The sequence below is a fragment of the Macaca nemestrina genome, chromosome 7 (genome assembly GCF_043159975.1).
Source record: "Macaca nemestrina isolate mMacNem1 chromosome 7, mMacNem.hap1, whole genome shotgun sequence".
In the NCBI taxonomy this organism is placed as follows: domain Eukaryota; kingdom Metazoa; phylum Chordata; class Mammalia; order Primates; family Cercopithecidae; genus Macaca; species Macaca nemestrina.
This window is the reverse complement of record NC_092131.1, coordinates 161003536-161026005: the sequence shown is the minus strand read 5'-3', so window position 1 is coordinate 161026005 and position 22470 is coordinate 161003536. Positions and strand designations below refer to the sequence as shown.

Below are 22470 nucleotides of genomic sequence, written 5' to 3'. Positions count from 1 at the left end.
ATGGTTCACTGCAAACATAACCTCCTGGGCTCTAGTGATCCTCCTGCCTTAGTCTCCCAAATAGCTGGGACTACAGGCATGCACCACCATGCCTGGCTAATTTATTTTATTTTATTTTACGTAGAGATGGGGTCTCACTATGTTACCCAGGCTGGTCTCAAACTCCTGGACTCAAGTGATCCTCCTGCCTCAGCCTCCCAAAATACTGGGATTACAAGCAAGAGCCACCATTCCCGGTCACTACTGTTTTTAAGGCAGTCACGTTTACCACAAACTAGGCTGAAAACTAGTCTTCAGTTTATTAAAGAAAAAAGTTCTGGCCAGGTGTGGTGGCTCACACCTGTAATCCCAGCACTTTGGGAGGCTGAGGCAGGAGGATCACTTAAGCCCAGGAGTTTGAGACCACTTTGTGCAACAGGTTGAAACCACATCTCTACAAAAAATACAAAAATCAGCCAGGCGTGGTGTAGCAAGCCCATAGGGTGTGCTGTCTCCTGCTTGTAGTTCGGGAGGTTGAGGTGGGAGGATTGCTTGAGCCAGGGTGTCACGGCTACAGTGAACTGTGATCATGCCACTGCACTCCAGCCTGGGCAACAGAGTAAGACCTTGTCTCAAAAAAAAAAGATTCTTAATTAATCCTGGAAATCAAGTCCAGTTGACTGCCTACAATAGGAAAAGTACTGTATGAGAAAAATGGAAACTTGATCAGTGTCCAGAAATATATAATAAATAAGATTTTGTCTAAAAGAAATTATCCACATCGATTAGAGAAATAATGACTGCATGCACGGTATGTATGTATGCAGTTTAAGTAGAATGTTACCTGACTCCAGAACCTTCTGATGACTTTTCTATCATGAGGATTTCCCCAATATGGTAGCACCTAGAAAAAGGGCCGATATATACATTACTTTCTATTGATGATCTTAAAAGTATCACAACAAATATATAATTCGGAACGATTTAAAAAGAAACTAATAAAATGAGTATAGGAAGTCCTCTCCTGCCAATGGTGGAATAAGTGGTTTAACCAACCCTGTTGTCCAAATAAACACACACACACACACACACAATTCATTTGTCTGAAGGCATAATACAGCTACTGAGATAGTGGGCAATTACAGAGGCCCAAATAAGAAAAGAATGGAAGCCCAGAGAGGTCAGCCTAGTATGTGGCATACTTTCTCACTGATGGTACCATTGCAATACAAAAGTTCTAGTTGAGAGGGTAAGAAACTGAGGACACATTTTCTAAAGAGATGTAAGACAGGCTGGGCATGGTGGCTCACGCCTATAATCCCAGCACTTTGGAAGGTCGAGGCGGGTGGATCACCTGAGGTCAGGAGTTGGAGACTAGCCTGGCCAACACGGTCAGACCCCGTCTCTACTAAAAATACAAAAATCAGCCAGGTGTGGTGGCATGTGCCTGTAATCCCAGCTACTAGGGAGGCTGAGGCAGGAGAATCGCTTGAACCTGGGAGGCAGTTGCAGTGAACAGAAATGATGCCATTGCACTCCAGGCAGGGGGGACAAGAGCAAGGCTTTGTTTTAAAAAAAAAAAAAAAAAAAAAAAAAAAAAGATGTAAGACATAGAGAACAAAAATTGTAGTTCAAGGAAAAAGACTCTTGCAACCAGCCACATCCCTGGCTTTAAATTGGAATTCAAAGGCTACAAGGTAGTAGTTATAGTAAACCATACATAGACTTGCCTGAATAGATACCAACTCCCAGCCTCAGAACATCTGAATTCCTGACCAGATTAAGAAGGATTTGAATAATTTGCATCCCTACCAACCCCCAAAAAACTACTAGTGGCAGAAAAACATATAAATCCTCTCTAACATATAAATCCTCTCTAGAAGGAAACAGTAGTGAGAGCCCACACTTATCTCTATAGTTTTTCCTATACAATGTCTGGCATAGCATTAGAAAATAATCAGACATATAGAAAGACCATACCACACGACTGAAAGCCTACATGAAAGAAAGATAATGTATACAGAGGAAATTAAAATAATAAAAATGTTAAAAACAGACTTTTGGCTGGGTGTGGTGGCTCATGTCTGTAATCCCAGCATTTTGGGTGACTGAGGCTGGCAGATCACCTGAGCTCGGGAGTTTCAGACCAGCCTGGGCAACGTGGTGAAACCCTGCTTCTACAAAAAATACAAAAGTTAGCTAGGTGTGGTGACACGCGCCTGCAGTCCCAGGAACTCATGAGTCTAAGGCAGAATTGCTTGAGCCTGGGAGAGGTTGCAGTGAGCCAAGATTGTGCCACTGTACTACAGCCTGGGCAACAGAGCAAGACTTTGCCTCAAAAAAAAATAAATAAATAAATAAAAGTTTAGGCCAGGCGTGGTGGCTCACACCTGTAATCCTAACACTTTGGGAGGCCAAAGCGGGTGGATCACGAGCTCAGGAGATCGAGACCATCCTGGCCAACACGGTGAAACACCGTCTCTACTAAAAATTAAAAAATAAATAAAAAAAATAAATTAGCTGGGAGTGGTGGCATGCACCTGTAGTCCCAACTATACGGGAGGCTGAGGCAGGAGAATCGCTTGAACCTGGGAGGTGGAAGTTGCAGTGAGCTGAGATCATGTTACCACACTCCAGCCTGGGTGACAGAGTGAGACTGTGTCTCAAAAAACCAAATAAAATTTAAAAATTTAAAAATAAAAATAAAAAATACTTTTAAAAATGCTAATTTGTTAATGAAAAACAAGACAGAATTTCAGTGGTATGCTGTAAATTATAAAATAATCAAAGTGAATTTTTAGAACTGAAAAATAAAACTAAAATCTAGAAATTAATGGATGGATCTAATGACAGATTAGATGCAGCTGAAGAGAAAATTAGTGAACTAGATGACAAGTCAGAAGATAATATCCAGATTAAAGCACAAAGAAACCAAAGAATGCAAGATTCAGCACTTTTTCTGTGATGTTTCTAGATGTGGTTTTCTTTCTCTTTATCCCTGGACCTCATAGGGCTTCTTTAATCTGCAGACTGCTATTTTTTATTGTTTTGAAAAATTTCAGCCAAATGGAAGCAGAAGTATGCAGGAAGAAATGAAGATTAATAAAAACTGAATATATAATATGAAAATATCTAAACATAAAATATATAAGCAATAATAAAATGTCTCATGGGGTTTAAAATACTAAAAGTATATAAAACCTAGAGCATGTAAGTCTAGACACAAGGGAGGTAGTTCAAGTATACCGAAGTCTTTATATTATCCAGAAAGTAGTAACTCTTAATTTATATGTATTTCTTAAGTCAAGAAAGCAAGTTTCTCCCCCAGATTATCTACTAGAGAATAAAATAGGCCAAGTGTGGTGGCTCATGCCTGCAATCTCAGCACTTTGGGAGGCTGAGGCAGATGGATCACTTGAGGCCAAGAGTTCAAGACCAGCCGGGCCAACTCTGTCTCTAGTAAAAATACAAAAATTAGCTGGGCACAGAGGGTGCAGTGAGTGGAGATCACACCACTGCACTGAAATGTGGGGGACAGAGCGAGAGTTTGTCTCCAATAAAAAACCAAAAAGAATAAATACATGACTAGTGCTGTGGTTTGAACATCTCTCTGGAGGTTTATGTATTGGAAACTTAATCCTCAATGCAACAATAGTGAGAGGTGGGACCTTTCAGGGGGATCATGGGGGCTTTGCCCACATGAATGAATTAATGCCATTATCACAGGAGTTCCCCTCACCCCTGGGCTCTTCTGCTCCTCTGCTTTCCAATCTGGGGTGATGTAACAAGAAGGCCCTTGTGAGATGAGGACTCCTCACTTTTTAACTTCTCAGGCCCTCTGGAATTGTAAGAAATAAATCTCTTTTCTTTATAAATTACCCAGTTTTCTGTGTTTTGTTATAGCAGCGCAAAACAAACTAAGACAAATAATAAGCTAAGACAGGGAGGGAGAGCAATAACATTTAATCAGTCCAAAAGGACGTAAGAAAGGAGAGAACCGAAAAACTGGGACATATTTCTCAGGATCTCCTGAGTGCTGTCATGGGCCAAAAACTGTTTTTAAATTAGGGCATGGTGGCTCATGCCTGTAATCCCAGCACTTTGGGAAGCCAAGGTGGGCAGATGACCTGAGGTCAGGAGTTCAAGATCAGCCTGGCCAACATGGTGAAAACCCTGTGTCTACTAAAAATACCAAAATTAGCTGGGCGTGGTGGTGGGCGCCTGTTATTCTAGCTACTCAGGAGGCTGAGGCAGGAGAATTGCTTGAACCTGGGAGGCAGAGTGAGCTGAGATCACGCCACTGCACTCCAGCCTGGGCGACAAAGCCAGACTCCATTTCAAAAAAAAAAAAATTTTTTTTTTAATTTAAAAATACGGAAAAAAGAAAAATTAAACAGGTGCCACAAGTAGAAAAACAATTAGTATGGCAGACTTAAACTCAGTATTTATCAGCATTTACATTAACAGCACAAATATTCCCAATAAGAGGCAAGAAATACACCTAAGGTCAGGTACGGTGGCTCACGCCTATAATCCCAGCACTTTGGGAAGCTGAGGCGGGCGAATCACTTGAGGTCAGGAGTTAGAGACCAGTCTGGCCAACATGGTGAAACTCCATCTCTACTAAAAATACAAAAATTAGCTGCGCATGGTGGCATGCGCCTGTAATCCCAGCTACTAGGGAGGCTGAGACAGGAGAACTGTTTGAACCCTGGAGACGGAGGTTGCAGTAAGCTGAGATCGTGCCACTGCACTCCAGCCTGGTGACAGACGAAGACTCCGACTCAAAAAAAGAATTACACCATAAATGATGTAAAATGATTAAAAATAAAAGGAAGAAAAAATGCCATGTAAAAATTAAGCAAAGATGTTCTCATATCCTGTATTCAGAAAAAAATTAACCAAAGAAAAACAGGTATCAGAAAATACAGACTTTCAGTCAAAAAGTCTTTAAAAGGAAAATTTCATAATAAAAGGTTCAGTTCACCAGAAAGATAAAATTATAAATTTGTATATGTCTTACAGCCTCAAAATATATAAAGCAAAAATGGACAGAAGAGAAATGGACAAATCCATAATCATGGTATATTTTAATATACCCCTCTCAGTCAGTGACAGAATAGGCAGGCAAATCAGCAAAGACATGAAAGAGCTGGACAAGTTAACAAACTTTGACCTAAATCAACATATATGCAACACTGCAATGAATAAAGGCAGAACACCTATAATTTTCCAATACACAGAGGACATATAAAAACTGACAATATGCTGAGCCATAAAAACGAGGATTCAAATTTCAAAGCATTGAAGTCATAAAAAGTTTATTTTACCAGTGTGAATTTAAGGTATCAATTAATAAAAAACAAGACATCTAGACAATCCTCTACTGTTTGAAAATTATAAATTACACTTCTTTTTTTTTTTTTTTTTTTTTTGAGACGGAGTCTGGCTCTGTCACCCAGGCTGGAGTGCAGTGGCGCGATCTCAGCTCACTGCAAGCTCCGCCTCCCGGGTTTACGCCATTCTCCTGCCTCAGCCTCCCGAGTAGCTGGGACTACAGGCGCCCGCCACCTCGCCCGGCTAGTTTTTTGTATTTTTTAGTAGAGACGGGGTTTCACCGTGTTAGCCAGGATGGTCTCGATCTCCTGACCTCGTGATCCGACCGTCTCGGCCTCCCAAAGTGCTGGGATTACAGGCTTGAGCCACCGCGCCCGGCCTACACTTCTTATTTTTTAAAAGAGATAGGGTCTCACCCTGTTGCCTAGGCTGGAGTACAGTGGTGTGATCATAGCTCACTGTAGCCTTGAACTCCAGGGCTCAAGTTATCATCCCACCTAGAAATACACTTTTAAATAACCCATGGATCAAAAATGAACTTGCAATGGAAGTTAAGAGATTATGATGAACTCAAAGATAATGTATATATGACACATCAAACCTTTGGATGGCTAAAGTCATGCTCAGAAAGCAATGAATATCCTTAAATGTACATATATTAGAAGCTGAAAATGAATACTCTAAGCTCCATCTCAAGACATCAGATAAAGAAAAAAGCTGGCCGGGGGCAGCTAACATCTGTAATTCCAGCAGTTTGAGAGACCAAGGAGCATCGCTTGAGCTCAGGAATTCGAGACCAGCCTGGCCAACATGGGGAAACTCAGCCTCTACTAAAAATACAAAAATTCGCTGGGCATGGTGGCAGGCTCCTGTTCCTGCTCCAGTTCCTCGGGAGCTTGAGGCAGGAGAATCGCTTGAACCCGGGGGAGGCAGAGGTTGCAGTGAGCCAAGATCATGTCACTGCACTCCAGCCTGGGAAACAGAGCGAGACACTGCCTCAAAAAAAAAAAGTAGACAAAGAGTGCAGTGTGGGGCTATGTTCCAATATGTATGACTTTAAATTTCATATGTCACATTCTATGAAAGTTTTTTTTTATCAGTAATTTTAAAATGTAAAAACTATTCTTAGCTTACAGTCATTCAAAAACAGGTGGCAGGTCAGGCGCAGTGACTCATGCCTGTAATCCTAGCACTCTGGGAGGCCGAGGCAGGCAGATCACCTGAGGTCAGGAGTTCAAGACCAGACCGGCTAATATGGTGAAACCCCGTCTCTACCAAAAATACAAAAATTAGCTGGGTGTGGTGGTACACCCCTGTAGTTGCAGCTACTTGGGAGGCTGAGGCAGCAGAATTGCTTGAACGTGGGAGGTGGAAGTTGCAGTGAGCCAAGATCGCACCACTGCACTCCAGCCTGGGCAACAAAGCAAGACTCTGTGTCAAAAAAAAAACAAACAAAAAAAACCAGGTGGTAGATTCCTTAATAAGGAGAATTACCATATGACCTAACAATTCTACTCATAGGTATATACCCAAAAGAAGTGAAAACAGTAAAAGTGTTCAAACAAAAACCTGCACAGGAATGTTCACAGCAGTACTGTTCACAACAGCCAAAAGGTGGAAACAACCCAAATATTCATCAACGATGAATGGATGACCACAATGTGATATATATACACAATGGAATATTAGTCAGCCATATAAAGGAATAAAGCACTGATACATGATATAATAGGGATGAAGCTTGAAAACTTTATACTCAGTAAAAGAAGCCAGACAGAAACGGCATTCACGAAGTGTTCAGAATAAGCAAATCCAGCCACAGGAGGCGAATTTGTGGTTGCCAGAGGCTATAGCACAAGGTGAATAGAAAGTGATTGCCTAGTGGGTAAGGGCCTTCTGTTTGGGGTGATGAAAAAGTTATGAAACTAGATAGCAGTGATGGTTACACAACACTGTGAATGTACCTAATGCTACTACATCGTACTTTTTTTTTTTTTTTTTTTTTGAGACAGAGTTTCACTCTTGTTCCCCAGGCTGGAGTGCAATGGCACAATCTCGGCTCACCACAACCTCTGCCTCCCGGGTTCAAGTGATTCTCCCACCTCAGCCTCCCGAGCAGCTGGGATTACAGGCATGTGCCACCACACCCAGCTAATTTTTTATTTTTACTAGAGATGGGGTTTCTCCTGTTGGTTAGGCTGGTTTTGAACTCCCGACCTCAGGTGATCCACCCGTCTCAGCCTCCCGAAGTGCTGGGATTACAGGCGTGAGCCACCACACCCAGCCAATTTTTTCATATGCTTGGTCTGTAGGCATGCGCTACCATGTCCAACTAATTTTTAAATTTTTTGTAGAGATAAGGTCTGTGTTGGCAAGGCTATTCTTGAACTCCTGGACTCAAGTGATCTTCCCACCTCAACCTCCTAAAGTACTGGGATTACAGGCATAACCCACCAGGCCCAGTCCATTTTTTTTTTTTTTTTGAGACGGAGTCTCGCTCTGCCGCCCAGGCTGGAGTGCAGTGGCCGGATCTCAGCTCACTGCAAGCTCCGCCTCCCGGGTTCACACCATTCTCCTGCCTCAGCCTCCTGAGTAGTTGGGACTACAGGCGCCCGCCACCGCGCCTGGCTAGTTTTTTGTATTTTTTAGTAGAGACGGGGTTTCACCGTGTTAGCCAGGATGGTCTCGATCTCCTGACCTCGTGATCCGCCCGTCTCGGCCTCCCAAAGTGCTGGGATTACAGGCTTGAGCCACCGCGCCCGGCCTACCAGTCCATTTTTAATAGTTAAAATGGTAAATACTATGCTCTAGTATTTTGTCACAATAAAACATATATTGGGGCACTAGGAAAAAAACAAAATCAGGCCAAATGCAGTGGCTCATGTCTATAATCCCAGCATTTTAAGAGGCCGAGGTGGGATGATTGTGTGAACATGAGTTAGACATCAGCCTTGGCAACATAACAAGACCTCGTCTCCACAAAAAATTTTTTAAAAATCAGCTGGGTGTTGTGGTGCATGCCTGTAGTCCTAGCTACTTGGGAGGCTGATGTGGGAAAATGGCTTGAGACGGAGTTCAGAGCTGCAGTGAGCTATGATCACAACTCTGCACTCCACCTTGGAAGACAGAAGGAGAAAATGTATCTAAGAAAAAAAAAAAAAAGCAAAGAAAAAAAATCAAAAGAGGTGGCAACACCCACGGGCATATTACCCTAAATTAGAATATCAACAGAAAGTTCAACATGCAAATGATAGGTCTGTTTCAGGCATACTTATAAAGTCAAAGGAAAGGTATCAATGACATTAGTAATATCACATGGCCATCTATCAGCCAGTGGAAGAGCTATTGAAAACTTAAGTGGTTTGGTGAAAAAATTTTAAGACCTTTTCTGTTTTGTTTTGTTTTTTTCTGAGACGGATTCTCACTCTGTCGCCCAGGCTGGAGTACAGTGGCACGATCTTGGCTCACTGCAACCTCTGCCCCACCCCGGGTTCAAGCGATTCTCCTGCCTCAACCTCCCAAGTAGCTGGGATTACAGGCCCCCACCACAACACCCGGCTAATTTTTGTATTTTTAGTAGAGACGGTTTCACCATCTTGGCCAGGCTGGTCTTGAACTCCTGACCTCGTGATCCACCCGCCTTGGCCTCCCAAAGTGCTGGTTTTACAGGCGTGAGCCACCGTGCCTGGCCTAGACCTTTTATTTTTCAACATCTGCATTGTTCAATATATATGGAACATTACATGAAAAAAAAAAAAGGCAGAAAAAGATGGTGATCACCATTCCACAAGACAAATAATTCAAGAGACAATACTCAACAAATTGCATAAGAATGATCTCATCATCATCTCAGAAAGATGAAAATGAGTCAGTCAAGTTAAAAGCTATATATCCTAATACTCCTTGTACGGTTTCTGTATCTACAATTTAGCCACAAAATGGGACCACAGCCATAAAGCTGCCTCAAAGTGGGAAATCCCAGACAATTTCCTATTCCATACAAAGCATAGGCCAGAAAAACACCTGCCTCACATTTCCACCCTATCCCATGCTCCTCAAACTACATGAAACCCATCACTACTACAGAGACCAAAAATCACAGAGATCATGTCAACATATTTTGATATATAACCTCCAAAATACTATCCTAACTGTGCAACTTCATTATCATATTCCTGGGGTCAGAACACAGTTTACTCATTTTCAATCCTTTTAAATTGCAAACAACATAATAAATCCTACTCATTCTTTCTTTTTTTTTTTTTTTTTTTTTTTTTGAGACGGAGTCTCGCTCTGCCGCCCAGGCTGGAGTGCAGTGGCCGAATCTCAGCTCACTGCAAGCTCCGCCTCCCGGGTTTACGCCATTCTCCTGCCTCAGCCTCCCGAGTAGCTGGGACTACAGGCGCTCGCCACCTCGCCCGGCTAGTTTTTTGTATTTTTTAGTAGAGACGGGGTTTCACCGTGTTAGCCAGGATGGTCTCGATCTCCTGACCTCGTGATCCGCCCGTCTCGGCCTCCCAAAGTGCTGGGATTACAGGCTTGAGCCACCGCGCCCGGCCCCTACTCATTCTTTCTTAAATTCCTCCAACTTTTCATAACTAAGCAGCTGCTTAAATCTAATCAATGTCTTACCCAATGAATGCCAAATACCTCCCTGCTGATCACCTCCTACCTCAACCTGAATTCTTTTCCTCTGAATTAATTAAATCAATGTTCACATTATCTACCTTAGACATTACAAGCTGGACTAAGACTAGAGATCAGACTTCAGAGTATTAAGAAAATGAACTGGCTGGGTTTGGTGGCTCATGCCTGTAATTTCAAGACTTTGGGAGGCTGAGGTGGAAGGATCACTGGAGGCCAGGAGTTCAAGACCAGCCTGGGCAACATAGTGAAATCTGCCTCTATTAAAAAAGCAAAATGGGCTGGGCGCAGTGGCTCATGCCTGTAATACCAGCACTTCAGGAGGCTGAGGCGGGCGGATCACCTGAGGTCTGGAGTTTGAGACTTGCCTGACCAACATGGAGAAACCCCATCTCTACTAAAAATACAAAATTAGCTGGGCATGGTGGCCTATGCCTGTAATCCCAGCTACTCGGGAGGCTGGGGCAGGAGAATCGCTTCAACCCTGGAGGCAAAGGTTGCAGTGAGCAGAGACCGCACCATTGCACTCCAGACTGGGCAACAAAAGCAAAACTCTGACTCAAAAAAAAAAAAAAAAAAACCGGCTGGGTGCGGTGGCTCACGCCTGTAATCCCAGCACTTTTGGAGGCTGAGGCACGTGGATTACCTGAGGTCAAGAGTTTGAGACCAGTCTGGCCAATGTGGTGAAACCCAGTCGCTACTAAAAATACAAAACAATTAGCTGGGCAAGGTGGCAGACACCTGTAATCCCACTTACTCAGCAGGCTGAGGCAGGAGAATTGCTTGAACCTGGGAGGCGGAGGTTGCAGTGAGCCAAGATCACACCACTGCACTCTAGCCTGGGCAATGGAGCGAGACTCCGTCTCAAAACAAAAACAAAAACAAAAGCAAGACATGTATTTAAAAAAAGATACAAATTATTTACAATAGATTTGAATGAAAAGAGCAATGCCATAAATGACAGGATGTGTACTAACCGTATGATTTGTCAAAATCTATGTTAAACCAAACAAAGTAGATGTTTTCTATTATGGCAGTTTGACGAGGAGTATCAATCATCAGGCTAAATGCAATATGCACTCATTGTTCCCAGCAGTAAGTTTTATAGTGATTGTATGCAAGTTATTCTGGAACAATGTATGAGATATTTTTGTTTTTGAGACGGAAGGAGTCTTGTTCTGTCGCCCAGGCTGCAGTGCAGCAGCGTGTTCTTGGCTCACTGCAACCTCCCCCACTCCCGCTCCGCCCCGTTCAAGCGATTCTCCTGCCTCAGCCTCCTGAGTAGCTGGGACTACAGGCGCATGGCACCACACCTGGCTAATTTTTATTTTTATTTTTATTTTTTGTATTTTTAGTAGAGACAGGGTTTCACCATGTTAGCCAGGATGGTCTTGACCTTCTGACCTTGTGATCCACCCACCTCGATCTCCCAAAATGCTGGGATTACAAGCATGAGCCACCAAGCCTGGACAAAATTTAAAACTATTATGAGTAATTAAATAAGACAAGAAAAGGAGAATCAAAAGCAATAAATGTTTTGCTTGGACTGATATTTACCTTAAATTTAGGAACAAATCTAGTAAACTCCTGGTGCCAATTGTTAAGTGTAGATGCAGGTGAAATTATTAAGAAAGGTCCCCAAATGTTCTCTCTCTGCAACAGAAAAACCCAGTCAGCCAACTATAGGAAAAGGGAAGGTATTTAATTCAAAATTATAATTAATGACAAGAACAATCTAAGAATAGGAAACAACAAGAGAAATACTGAGTAAATCCCAAATCTGCACATTCAAAAATAATATCCTATGTTAATAATAAGAACATAAAGACACACCTTGAGAAAAAAGTGGCAAGCAATTATTCCCTCTTCTGACCTCTTATAGGTCGCAGCCACAGAGCACTTATGACACACTGACTTGTATGTATTGTTTTCTACTATACTAGTCATCATGACAATCTTATAGTTATTTAATAGGTATACAGCTTCTGCTTTTTTTCCAGTATTTTTACACATTTTTAAAATTTAATTCTTATAAAATTCCCATAAAGTAGATGATGTCTCCATAGAAGAGGAAACTAAGCCTCAGAGACTTAAGTTGAAAAGAGGCTAAATTGCCCATGTTTACACTGGTAATAAGAGTAGAGTTGAAATGTTAGGCAAGGTGTTCTGATCTAACTATATTGCCCTTGCCACTACACTGGTGGTAATCAATGCAGAGTGGAAGGGAATGTCTCAAAATCACATGCTCAAAAACTGTCCTAGACCTCTTAAAAACCAAAAAGTTACACAATACTGTCCCCTTATAAAGCTCGCAGGCAAGAATCAAGTCCCCCTATCTTGGAATGCTACAGAGCTTAGCATAGTGCTTTTAAGTGGCTGATTTTCAACAGAAATTACTCTAAATTCTAGAGAAATTAAGATAGAAAGATTATATCTACCCACCTCAGCCAGATGGGCCAGAAGGGCAATGCTCTGTACTGTTTTACCAAGGCCCATTTCATCAGCAAGAATGCCATTAATACCCTGGGGGAAAAAATACATGGTCAACACCTCATACATTTCATCAAATAAAGTTTGACCTATTACCAAAAAAAATGACCAAGATAACAGGCTTGTTTAAAGAGAAGTGACTAGAGATACTCAGCCTCAACACTTTTATCCACTGCTATAGTAATTGCTTTTGCCAATGCTACAGCTACAACTATGAACCATGGTACACAAGACAGGGCAAGGCCAGTTTGTTAGCTAATACAACCCAGACACAACAACAATTAGATTTACCAAGTCCATATAAGACAAACCATAAGAAATATACAAATATTCTCTAGTAGGCTCTCCAGGTTAGAAAAAAAAAAAAAAAGACATCAGCTGGGTGCAGTGGCTCACGCCTGTCTTGGCACTTTGGGAGGCCAAGTCAGGCACATCGCATGAGCCTGGGAGTTTGAGACCAGCTTGGGCAACCCAGAGACACCCCATTTCTACAAAAAATACAAAAATTAGCCAGGCATGGTGGCATGTGTCTGTAGTCCCAGCTATTCTGGGGGCTGAGGCAGGAGGATCACTTGAGTCCAGGAGTTTAAGGCTACAGTGAGCCATAAACACACCACTGCACTTCAGACTGGGTGACAGAGTAAGATCCTGTCTCAAAAACAAAGAGAAACAGAGACAACTTTCTGCCTCTTGTCAAAGGATATAGCTTTTTATTTTTTTTATAAATCTACATTTTTTTTTTATTATACTTTAAGTTCTAGGGTACATGTGCACAACGTGCAGGTTTGTTACATATGTATACATGTGCCATGTTGGTGTGCTGCACCCATTAACTAGTCATTTACATTAGGTATTTCTCCTAATGCAATCCCTCCCCAGGATACAGCTTTTCAAAAGTGTGAATTCTAAAACATGATCTTGTACTTATTTATTTATTTTTTGAGACAGAGTTCTGCTCTTGTTGCCCAGGCTGGAGCGCAATGACGCCATCTTGGCTCAACGCAATCTCTGCCTCCCAGGTTCAAGTGATTCTCCTGCTTCAGCCTTCCAAGTAGCTGGGATCACAGGCATGTGCTACCACGCCCGGCTAATTTTTTATTTTTATTTTTTTAGTAGAGACGGGGTTTCACCATGTTGGTCAGGCTGGTCTCAAACTCCTGACCTCAGGTGATCCGCCTGCCTCAGCCTCCCAAAGTGCTGGAATTACAGGCGTGAGCCATCGCGCCCAGCCAGATCTTGTACTCATTTCACAATCACACTGAACAAATGACTTTAGGAAAAGAGTTAATAAAAGAGAATTTTAGAAAAGAGTTCTAAAATTCACCTGTTCATAGAGATTGGCCAACCAATTCATGCCTTTCAGTTGATAACCTTTCAATTTGCCATTAAAAATTGTGGGCTGTGGAATATCCTCACCAGCCCGGATAGATGGGTTAGCCAGGCTATAACTCTCCCCAAACCCAGTGCCAGACTTGTTTGCTGCCCGCAGGGCAGCTGCTCGACTTTCTTTTGCATCTTCATCAAATGACCTTGTCTGGAAAGTTAAAAAAAAAAAATTAGAAAAAAAAATAGGAAAAATATTAAATGCAAATAAAACTCAAGATAACAATATATCTACCCTGTGCTAAGAAAAATAATTGGAACAAGATTTCTCATAATCTGATAATATAATGTAGTATATGATATTATTTAATGTAACAATTATATTAGAAATTGGGGAAGGTCACATTCGTCTATCCTTGACTTCCGCTCTGTCAATGTTAAATAGAGGCTCCTATGCAGTATATTAAAAACAGCAAGTTTTTTACTTAATTCAACTTGATTATAATTTCTTTCTGATGTTGTCAAACATCACTATATCATAAATAACAAAGAGCTTTGGCCGGGCGCAGTGGCTCATGCCTATAATCCCAGGACTTTGGGAGGCCAAGGCGGGTGGATCACGAGGTCAGGAGATAGAGACCATCCTGGCCAACATGGTAAAACCCAATCTCTACTAAAATAAAAAAAATTAGCTGGGCATGGTGTTGTGCACCTGTAGTCCCAGCTACTCGGGAGGCTGACAAAGCAAGACTCCATCTCAAAAAAAAAAAAAAAAAAAAAAAAAAGGGCCGGGCACGGTAGCTCATGCCTGTAATCCCAGCACTTTGGGAGGCTGAGGTGGGTGGATCACGAGGTCAGGAGATCAAGACCATCCTGGCGAACACAGTGAAACCCCATCTCTACTAAAAATACAAAAAATTAGCTGGGCGTGGTGGCGGGCACCTGTAGTCCCAGCTACTTAGGAGGCTGAGGCAGGAGAATGGTGTGAACCCGGGAGGCGGAGCTTGCAGTAAGCCAAGATCACGCCACTGCACTCCAGCCTGGGCGACAGAGCGAAACTCTGTCTCAAAAATAAAATAAAATAAAATAAATAACAAAGAGCAAGTTATTACTTAGGTGAAAGAAGGCGTTAAATAATGTAGCAGTTTTTTGAAACTATGATATGGCTCTCTTAACAAGCCAAGAGTATGTTTTTTTCCATTAAACATCTATGATGCATTTCATACTATATTGCCCATGATTACTCAGAAAGAAAAAAAAAAACACACAAACTGTTCTAATTTGAAATTAAAACACTGCTAAAGCTAAAAAACTGAATATTTGTTTTTCTGCCTTTCCTCTAGTATCCCTACTATGCTAAAGTGAAAGAGACCCAGCCCCCCACCCTACACACAATTACTCACACACATATACACAAGCTAGTCTATGCTTTTAATCGAAAATGTGATTAAGACTAAAGGAAGACCACCTAAGTAAAACCTTGTAGGGTATTTCCAGGGCCAATTACAGTAAACCTTTCTATCTGAAGACTCACCCGAGCTTGGTGAATATGGTAAGCATTTTCAGCATTCTTCAGGGCCTGGGCTTTAAAGTGGTTACTATCTGAAAAGGAAAATTTATGGATTATCACACTTTATCAACTGATCTTGTTCTATGATGCAATTAACACCAATATATGTGGATCCCTGATTCCCTCATTCTACTTATCCCTGGGTTCACAGAGGGTGGCGGAAGAGAAAGGCTAAATTCTCAGAGGTAAGAAGCTGGAAATGCAATGGAGGTGGAGGGCTGCCTCGGTCTCCAGTAGCCAAAGAAAGCTCACAAAAACCACGGCACTGGCATCCACCGCCTCTCAGTATTAGGGTTTCTTCTACCAAATGATACCAAGCTACAACAATCAAGACAACCAGGATTCAAAATTTTAATATATTTATGCTAGAGAAATACGACATATGTAATCCCCAAAATATGATAAAGCAGTTACAATCTCTACTATTTCTAGCTCAACACAATCTTAATCAGTATTCTCTGTGAAATTCCTCTCAAACTTCATCCCAATTCCTCCCTCTCCTTGTGATCACACAAAGACAACTGAACAGCTGCTTTCTCGTGCTTAAATAACCAAGAATCTTATTATGTGAGAGATGTTTTCCTCTCCTGAAACGCAGTTCAGTTCTTTGAACTCTGATTACAATACCGGTTATTTCTACTAACAAATCACAACAAAAATATTCCCAAACTTGCAAGATCATATAACCACAATCTTTCCTATTCAAATTCTTTAATAAATGGTCTTATACTTCTGTATTACAAACACACTTTCCCTACTCCAGTACAATAAATCTCTCTTTTCTGGTAAATTACCTATGAATCAATAAAAAAATTTGCAGGAATTAATGTATATAACCTTTAGATATAAAAATTAAGAGGTAGCCTTCCTCTAAGTCCTGATTGAAGACTCACCATAATCCTCCTGTGTGATGTTAACTACCACTCCTCCACCTATATCGATTTGTCTCTGGGTAGAACTGTCTTCCAGTTTCCTTAGGATTTCTTCCTGGATACCATCATGACCCATGTCTCGTTTGCGACTCATGAAATGGGCATACAACTCTGTCTGGGTAATTAAGAAGTTGAGTTTTCGCTGTTGCCTCTTGGCCTAAAGAGGGAAAAAGGTGAAAACAGAGCCCAATTATTAATGATATCCAAGAAGTAGTGGAGAATTCGCCACTTATATTTGCATTCAAATCCTTTACCAATTCTTTACTTTTAAAAATGTAAACATTGCTGATAAACAATTTTATTTTAGCCAAGTCAGTGGCACTAAAAGCAATGAATGAATTTATTTTCCTTTTTCAGACAAAGTCTCAATTGGTCGCATGGCCTGGAGTACAGTGGCGCAATCTCGGTTCACTGCAACCTCCACCTCCCAGGTTCAAGCTAGTCTCGTACCTCAGCCTCCAGAGTAGCTGGGATTACAGGTGAGCACCACTAACCTCGGCTAATTTTTGTATTACTAGTAAAGACAGGGTTTCACCATGTTGGCCAGGCTGGTCTCGAACTCAGGCAATCCACCAGCCTCAGCATCTCAAAGTGTTAGGATTAAGGTGTGAGCCACAATGAATAACTTTCATTCATAATCTACTAGTAACGAGTGTTTTGCTCTTCTTTATACTGTGAATCTTTTCTCCATTAGGCTTCTGACTAAAATGTTTCTTTCTTACATGACTTTTCTATGGTAGTACTGAGACAACTAAATTCAAACAATATATTCCATTTTACAACCTGGATGGTGGATACATGTCTATATAGCTTTATTAGTTTTGAAAATGTACAGGTCAGAAACTTTTTTTTTTTTTTTTGAGACAAGAGTCTAACTGTGTTGGCCAGGCTGGAGTGCAATGGCACGATAGCAGCCTCACCACAACCTCTGCCTCCCAGGTTCAAGTGATTCTACTGCCTCAGCCTCCCAAGTAACTGGGATTACAGGCATACACCACGATGCCTGGCTAATTTTTTTTTTTTTTTTCTTGGGACAGAGTCTCCCTCTGTTGCCCAGGCTGGAGTGCAGTGGCGTAATCTTGGCTCACTGCAAGCTCTGCCTCCTGGGTTCATGTCATTCTCCTGCCTCAGCCTACAGAGTAGCTGGGACTACAGGCGCCCGCCACCACACCCGGCTGATTTTTTGTATTTTTAGTAGAGATAGGGTTCCACTGCGTTAGCCAGAATGGTCTCAATCTCCTGACCTCGTGATCCGCCTGCCTCGGCCTCCCAAAGTGCTGGGATTAAAGGTGTAAGCCACTGCGCCTGGCATGTATTTTTGTATTTTTTTAGTAGAGACAGGTTTCACCATATTGACCAGGCTGGTCTCAAACTGCTGACCTCAGGTGATCGGCCCACTTTCAGCCTCACAAAGTGCTGGGATTACAAGCGTGACCAGTGCGCCCGGTCAGCCACCACACCGGTCCCAAAACTCTTCTTTACCACCAAAAGTCAAAATAACTGACAAAAAGCTATAAGTTATTCTGAAAGCCAATACAATAGGTATATGAAATTAAAAGGCTAATGGAAGGAAGAAAATACTCCCCAAAACGATCTATAGGAAGGAACAAAATACTCCCCAACACAATCTGTATTTTTTGGCCAGGCATGGTGGCTCATGCCTGTAATCCCGGCATTTTGGGAGGCCAAGGCTGGCGGATCACTGGAGGCCAGGAGTTTGAGATCAGCCTGGTCAACATGGAGAAACCCTGTCTCTGATAAAAAATACAAAAATTAGCTGGGTGTGGTGGCGGGCGCCTGTAATCCCAGCTACTCTGGAGGCTGAGGCAGGAGAATCACTTGAACCCAGGAGGAAAGGTTGCAGTGAGCCAAGGTCGTGCCACTGCACTTCAGACTGGGTGACAGAGCAAGACTCTACCTCAAACAAAATGAAACAAAACCCAACAATCTGTACTTCATTTGTGATAATAATAGCTACAAAAAACGAATATAGACTGAATACACGCACACATGCAAACATACATGTATTTTTTAATGTGAGAAGGCTAAAAGTGCCTTTCAGGTGGACTGCTTGACCTCAGGAGTTTGAGACTAGACATGGCAAAATCTTGTTTCTACAAAAAATACAAAAATTTGCCAGGCATGGTGGCATGTACCTGCAGTCCCAGCTACACTGAAGGTTGAGGCGGAAGGATTGCTTAAGCCCAAGAGATAGACACTGCGCTGAGCCAAGATCATGCCACTGCACTCCAGCCCGGGTGACAGAGTAAGATACCCCTTTTTTTTTTTTTTTTAAGTGCCTCTACTCTAAAACAACCAGGTAAGAAAAATAATCAATGTGTCAATAAATAAAATCATTCCTAAGATAAATAATAAAATGAAAACATAATCCAAAATACTAAATTATATGGAACACAGAATACAGTATAAGTAGCATATTAAAGAGCCATTTGTTTTGTTTTGTTTTGTTTTGAGATGGAGTCTCACTCTGTCGCCCTGGCTGGAGTGCAGTGGTGCAATCTCGGCTCACTGCAACCTCCACTTCCCCAGTTCAAGCGATTCTCCTGTCTCAGCCTCCTGAGTAGCTGGGACTACAGGCATATGCTACCACACCCAGCTGATTTTTTGTATCTTTAGTAGACGGGGTTTCACCATGTTAGCCAGGATGGTCTTGATCTACCGACCTCTTGATCTGCCCACCTCAGCCTCTCAAAGTGCTGGGATTACAGGCGTGAGCTCACAGCGTGAGCCAGCCTTGTTTGCTTTATTTTTTTTTCCCCAAAAAAGAGCATTATTGGTCCAAGAGTCATTATTTTGAATTATTTCGTAACAAAATTCATAAAATATACTTTATCCTTGATCCACTCTCCCAAAAGGAAAACAATAAAATAAGGAATACAGAAAAAAAAAAATCCAAAAGGTTGAAAGTATATTTTATAAAGCAGTAATCTATGTAAAATTATCCTATCTCTTTAAAGCATTATAGCACCTGAGCAAGATCCAAAATAGAAGAACACTTGAGAAAGAGAGTGAGAGAAAATTAAGTCTCTGTCATAATGAATGTTCATGTTTCAAACCTAAAGTGCTATCACGAAAATCTTTGTTTTCTTCTGAAGAGATGGTATCTCACTCTGTCACCCAGGCTGGAGGCAGTGGCAAGAACACAGCTCACTGCAGCCTCAACATCCCAGATTCAAGCAATACTCCCACCTCAGCCTCCAGAGTAACTGGGACTATAGGCACTTGCCACTACACCTGTCTGATTTTTGTACTGTTTATGGATACGAAGTATCACTATGTTGCCCAGACTGGTCTTGAACTCCTGGATTCCAGAGATCCTCCTGCCTCTGCCTTTCTGCTGGGATTACGGACATGAGCCAATACACTCAGCCTAAGGAAAACTTCCCAAAGTAAAACAATTAAGAAAAAGAATAACATATATATATATATATATATATATATATAGTGTGTCTGTGTGTGTGTGATGGATTCTTCCTCTGTCACCCAGGTTGGAGTGTAGTGGTATGATCTCGGCTCACTACAACTTCCACCTCCCGGGTTCAGGCAATTCTCTGCCTCAGTCTCCCGAGTACCTGGGATTACAGGCACCCGCCACCACGCCCGGCTAATTTTTGTATGTTTAGTAGAGACGGGGTTTCACCATGTTGGCCAGGCTGGTCTTGAACTCCTGACCTCATGATCCACCCGCCTCCGCCTCTGCCTCCCAAAGTGCTAAGTTTATAGACGTGAGCCACCGCACCCGGCCAAGAATAACATCTTTAACTTTAAAGAAGTTAACTACCACATGATTAAATGAACAAAGTAGATTAAGAAAACAGAAAGGATACATCAAAGATTTATTTCAAAAGTTCAAAGGAAAAGATGCATAAGTCAGCATAAGCATCAGTTAGCTATCAACATAACTAAGAATCTAGGTCTCACAAATCCAGAATACAGGCCAAGTTGCCTGCAAAACTTCAAGATCTGTGGCTAACTCTCAAATGACTTTAAATTCTGTGAGTTAAGAATTCCCAAAAGCATCAAATGTTTACTAACTTGATAATATGATTACCTTGCATGCAAATACACAAATATGCAAATTAACCAGGAGACTAAAGAGAACTGAGCAAAATCCATCTTCATTCTCGAAGTCATGATAAAATGAGGGAAGATCAAGAGCTCAGAAGAGGCTCCAAAGCTTCACTTTGACATGAGTTACTACATATACCCGAAAGAAAACATCATCCAATCCACTAATTCCCTTCTTTCTTCAAATCTCAACTCTCCTTCCATTCATCTCAGTTGGTTTATCAATGGCAATACAATGACTTTGCCTTCTTATTCTCACCTCTTGCTTCCCTCAGCAATATACACAGCCTACAACAGCTGGCATCAAGTTTAACAACAGTACTTGCTGCAAGTTAAAACAATATAAGTAGGCTGGGCATGGTGGTTCATGCCTGTAATCTCAGCACTTTGGGAGGCCGAGGAAGGCATATCATCTGAGCTCAGGAATTTGAAACCAGCCTGGCCAACACAGTGAAACCCCATCTCTACTAAAAATACAAAAACTTAGCCGGGCGTGGTGGTGGGTGCCTATAGTCCCAGCTACTCGGAAGGCTGAGGCAGAAGAATTGCTTGAATCTGGGAGGCAGAGGTTGCAATGAACCAAGATTACTGCACTCCAGCCTGGGCGACAACAGTGAAACTTCATCTCAAAAACTAAATAAATGGCCGGGCGCGGTGGCTCACGCCTGTAATCCCAGCACTTTGGGAGGCCGAGGCGGGCGGATCACAAGGTCAGGAGATCGAGACCACGGTGAAACCCCGTCTCTACTAAAAATTACAAAAAATTAGCCAGGCGCGGTTGTGGGCGCCTGTAGTCCCAGCTACTCGGGAGGCTGAGGCAGGAGAATGGCGTGAACCCGGGAGGCGGAGCTTGCAGTGAGCCGAGATCGCGCCACTGCACTCCAGCCTGGGCTGGGCGACAGAGCGAGACTCCGTCTCAAAAAAAAAAAAAAAAAAAAAAAAACAACAAAAAAAAAAACTAAATAAATAAAACAGTACAGTGGGTGAAGGGTAAGTCTTAGAAAACTGGGCTCATTGTCCACTGTCCCTAACTGGCCCTGAATTTGGCACCTATTTCTTATTGTCCAAAAAAAGCAAAACTGCAGTCAGCACCTACAAACAAACCAAGATGAATTAAAAGCTACTTTCTTTCTCTTTTGCTCATTCGTTTTTTTTTGAAAATGAGAAAAAGGCCTGAGGAGGGCCATACCAAAAGACTAAAAGCAGAATTGGTTTACTAGTCTAAAATCACCATCCTCAAAATTAAGTCTTTAAAAAAATTTCTGGGCCGGGCACGGTGGCTCACGCCCGTAATCCCAACACATTGGGAGGCCGAGGCAGGCGGATCACGAGGTCAGGAGATCAAGACCATCCTGGCGAACACGGTGAAACCCTGTCTCTACTAAAAATAAAAAAAATTAGCTGGGCATGGTGGCGGGCGCCTATAGTCCCAGCTACTCGGGAGGCTGAGGCAGGAGAATGGCGTAAACCCAGGAGGCGGAGCTTGCAGTGAGCCAAGATTGGGCTACTGCACTCCAGCCTGGGCGACAGAGCGAGACTCCGCCTCAAAAAAAAAAAAAAAAAAAAATATTTCTGACTGTGGGAGACCAAGGCAAGCGGATCACTCGAAGCTCAGGAGTTTGAGACCAGCCTGGGCAACATGGCGAAACTGCATCTCTACCAAAAAAAAAAAAAATAACTGACAGTGTCATTGGTTAGACGTACAATTTTCAAAATGCAAACCGATCTCTTCAAATGGCTGTAATAATTAGGGTTTTCAAAATGGTATGCTTTTGCCCTACCTCCCGCATTTCCTCATCCAACTTCCGCTGCTCCAAAGCTTCCTTCTCTGCTCTCTTGCGGTGCTCCTTCTCCACTTTCTCATATTTCTTCCAGTACAGGAGCATCTCCTTGGTGAGGCGGCGGGCACGAGGCAAGGTTTCCTTACAGTTCTTCTGGGCCTGCAAGGCAGCACGACGCACCTCCTTCATGCACTGGTGAGCAAGCTGAAAACAACAACAGCATTACAGCAGAAAGGACCCCATACCAGAGGCTGGTTCTTCCTGGATTCTAAACCACATCATTCCTCAATCTGTTGAATACAAACTGTCATCCTTGACCACATCT

At 42.3% G+C, this 22470-nt stretch overlaps 1 protein-coding gene across 2 annotated transcripts in view; it reads right to left on the bottom strand.

Moving 5' to 3' along the window:
• The window catches only part of LOC105492045 (INO80 complex ATPase subunit), a 138403-nt gene that overhangs the window by 79433 nt on the left and 36500 nt on the right, over window positions 1-22470 (bottom strand). For both annotated transcript variants that reach the window (XM_011758894.3, XM_024795963.2), the window contains exons 9-15: window positions 22146-22349; window positions 16237-16432; window positions 15308-15375; window positions 13775-13984; window positions 12403-12483; window positions 11518-11613; window positions 824-883 (exon numbers count right to left, since the gene is read on the bottom strand). In XM_011758894.3, the coding sequence (XP_011757196.2) occupies window positions 824-883; window positions 11518-11613; window positions 12403-12483; window positions 13775-13984; window positions 15308-15375; window positions 16237-16432; window positions 22146-22349 (915 nt within the window). The remainder of the gene's footprint in view (window positions 1-823; window positions 884-11517; window positions 11614-12402; window positions 12484-13774; window positions 13985-15307; window positions 15376-16236; window positions 16433-22145; window positions 22350-22470) is intronic.